This window comes from Trachymyrmex septentrionalis, unplaced genomic scaffold (genome assembly GCF_001594115.1).
Source record: "Trachymyrmex septentrionalis isolate Tsep2-gDNA-1 unplaced genomic scaffold, Tsep1.0 scaffold22, whole genome shotgun sequence".
NCBI lineage: Eukaryota > Metazoa > Arthropoda > Insecta > Hymenoptera > Formicidae > Trachymyrmex > Trachymyrmex septentrionalis.
This window is the reverse complement of record NW_017305375.1, coordinates 5478856-5479745: the sequence shown is the minus strand read 5'-3', so window position 1 is coordinate 5479745 and position 890 is coordinate 5478856. Positions and strand designations below refer to the sequence as shown.

Genomic DNA, 890 nt, shown 5'->3' with positions numbered 1-890 from the left:
CTTGACAAACTTTGGAAAAGACGAGAAACACAATTGTCAATAAAACAAAGAGGAAAAAAGCAAGAAACAGAAAACAAAGAGTACATTATGCTTTAATGAGAGAAAGAGAGAGAGAGAGAGAGAGCAATATTCTTTATTTAAATCTTTTAACTAACAATTGCCGCTTGTACATGTAAATTTCCAGAGCACGCTAAATCCAGATGCAGCTGAATTTATTCCAGCATGCAAATCGACTGTGGTACCACCTGTAAGTACATCATCAGAAACCACAGTCACTACAGAACCATCGTAGAAATCTTCTGTGTGTTTTCTCTCTTGTCCGTTCTCTATTTAAGTCACGTATAAAATCGGGCTACACGTAATAATTAGAATTTACTATTTCCAATCCGACAGTCGTATTAAACGGATCATCGTGTTAGGTGTTCAATGACTGTGACTGTAGGTACAAAGATAAAGAGAGAGATAAAGGGCGCGAGTTGTGCATGTAATTATGCGCGTCATCCGAAGCATCAGTTACACAATTAGATGGAATGAACGCGGTATCCCGAAACTTTTATAGACAAGAAACACGTTCACGTGTATCATGCGGGACAATTATGTATATTTTTTTTGCCAAAATACTAAAGAACGATCGCTTTTACAAATCACTCGTTAAAACAAATTTGCAATTTGCATCTCTTGTTCGATGCCATCTATATTGAGAATCGTTTCTCGCAGAGGCACATGTTTTTAGCATTTTCAATCTTTGTATAATTTGTATAAATTGAAATCAATCATGTACGTCTATGAAAATAATCCACTGTTCAAGTTAAACTGAATAGAGGGAACAAAATGCACTGCATGGTTTAAGGAAAGGACTTTCATAAGTTTATGAAATATGTATATGAACA

General features: G+C 35.4%; 1 protein-coding gene across 2 annotated transcripts in view; it reads left to right on the top strand.

Moving 5' to 3' along the window:
* Nucleotides 1-884, top strand: part of LOC108748259 (polyadenylate-binding protein-interacting protein 2-like) — a 2929-nt gene extending 2045 nt beyond the window's left edge. For both annotated transcript variants that reach the window (XM_018486295.1, XM_018486296.1), the window contains exon 4: nt 185-884. In XM_018486295.1, the coding sequence (XP_018341797.1) occupies nt 185-292 (108 nt within the window). In that variant the 3' untranslated portion in view covers nt 293-884. The remainder of the gene's footprint in view (nt 1-184) is intronic.
* Nucleotides 885-890: the final 6 nt, after the last annotated feature.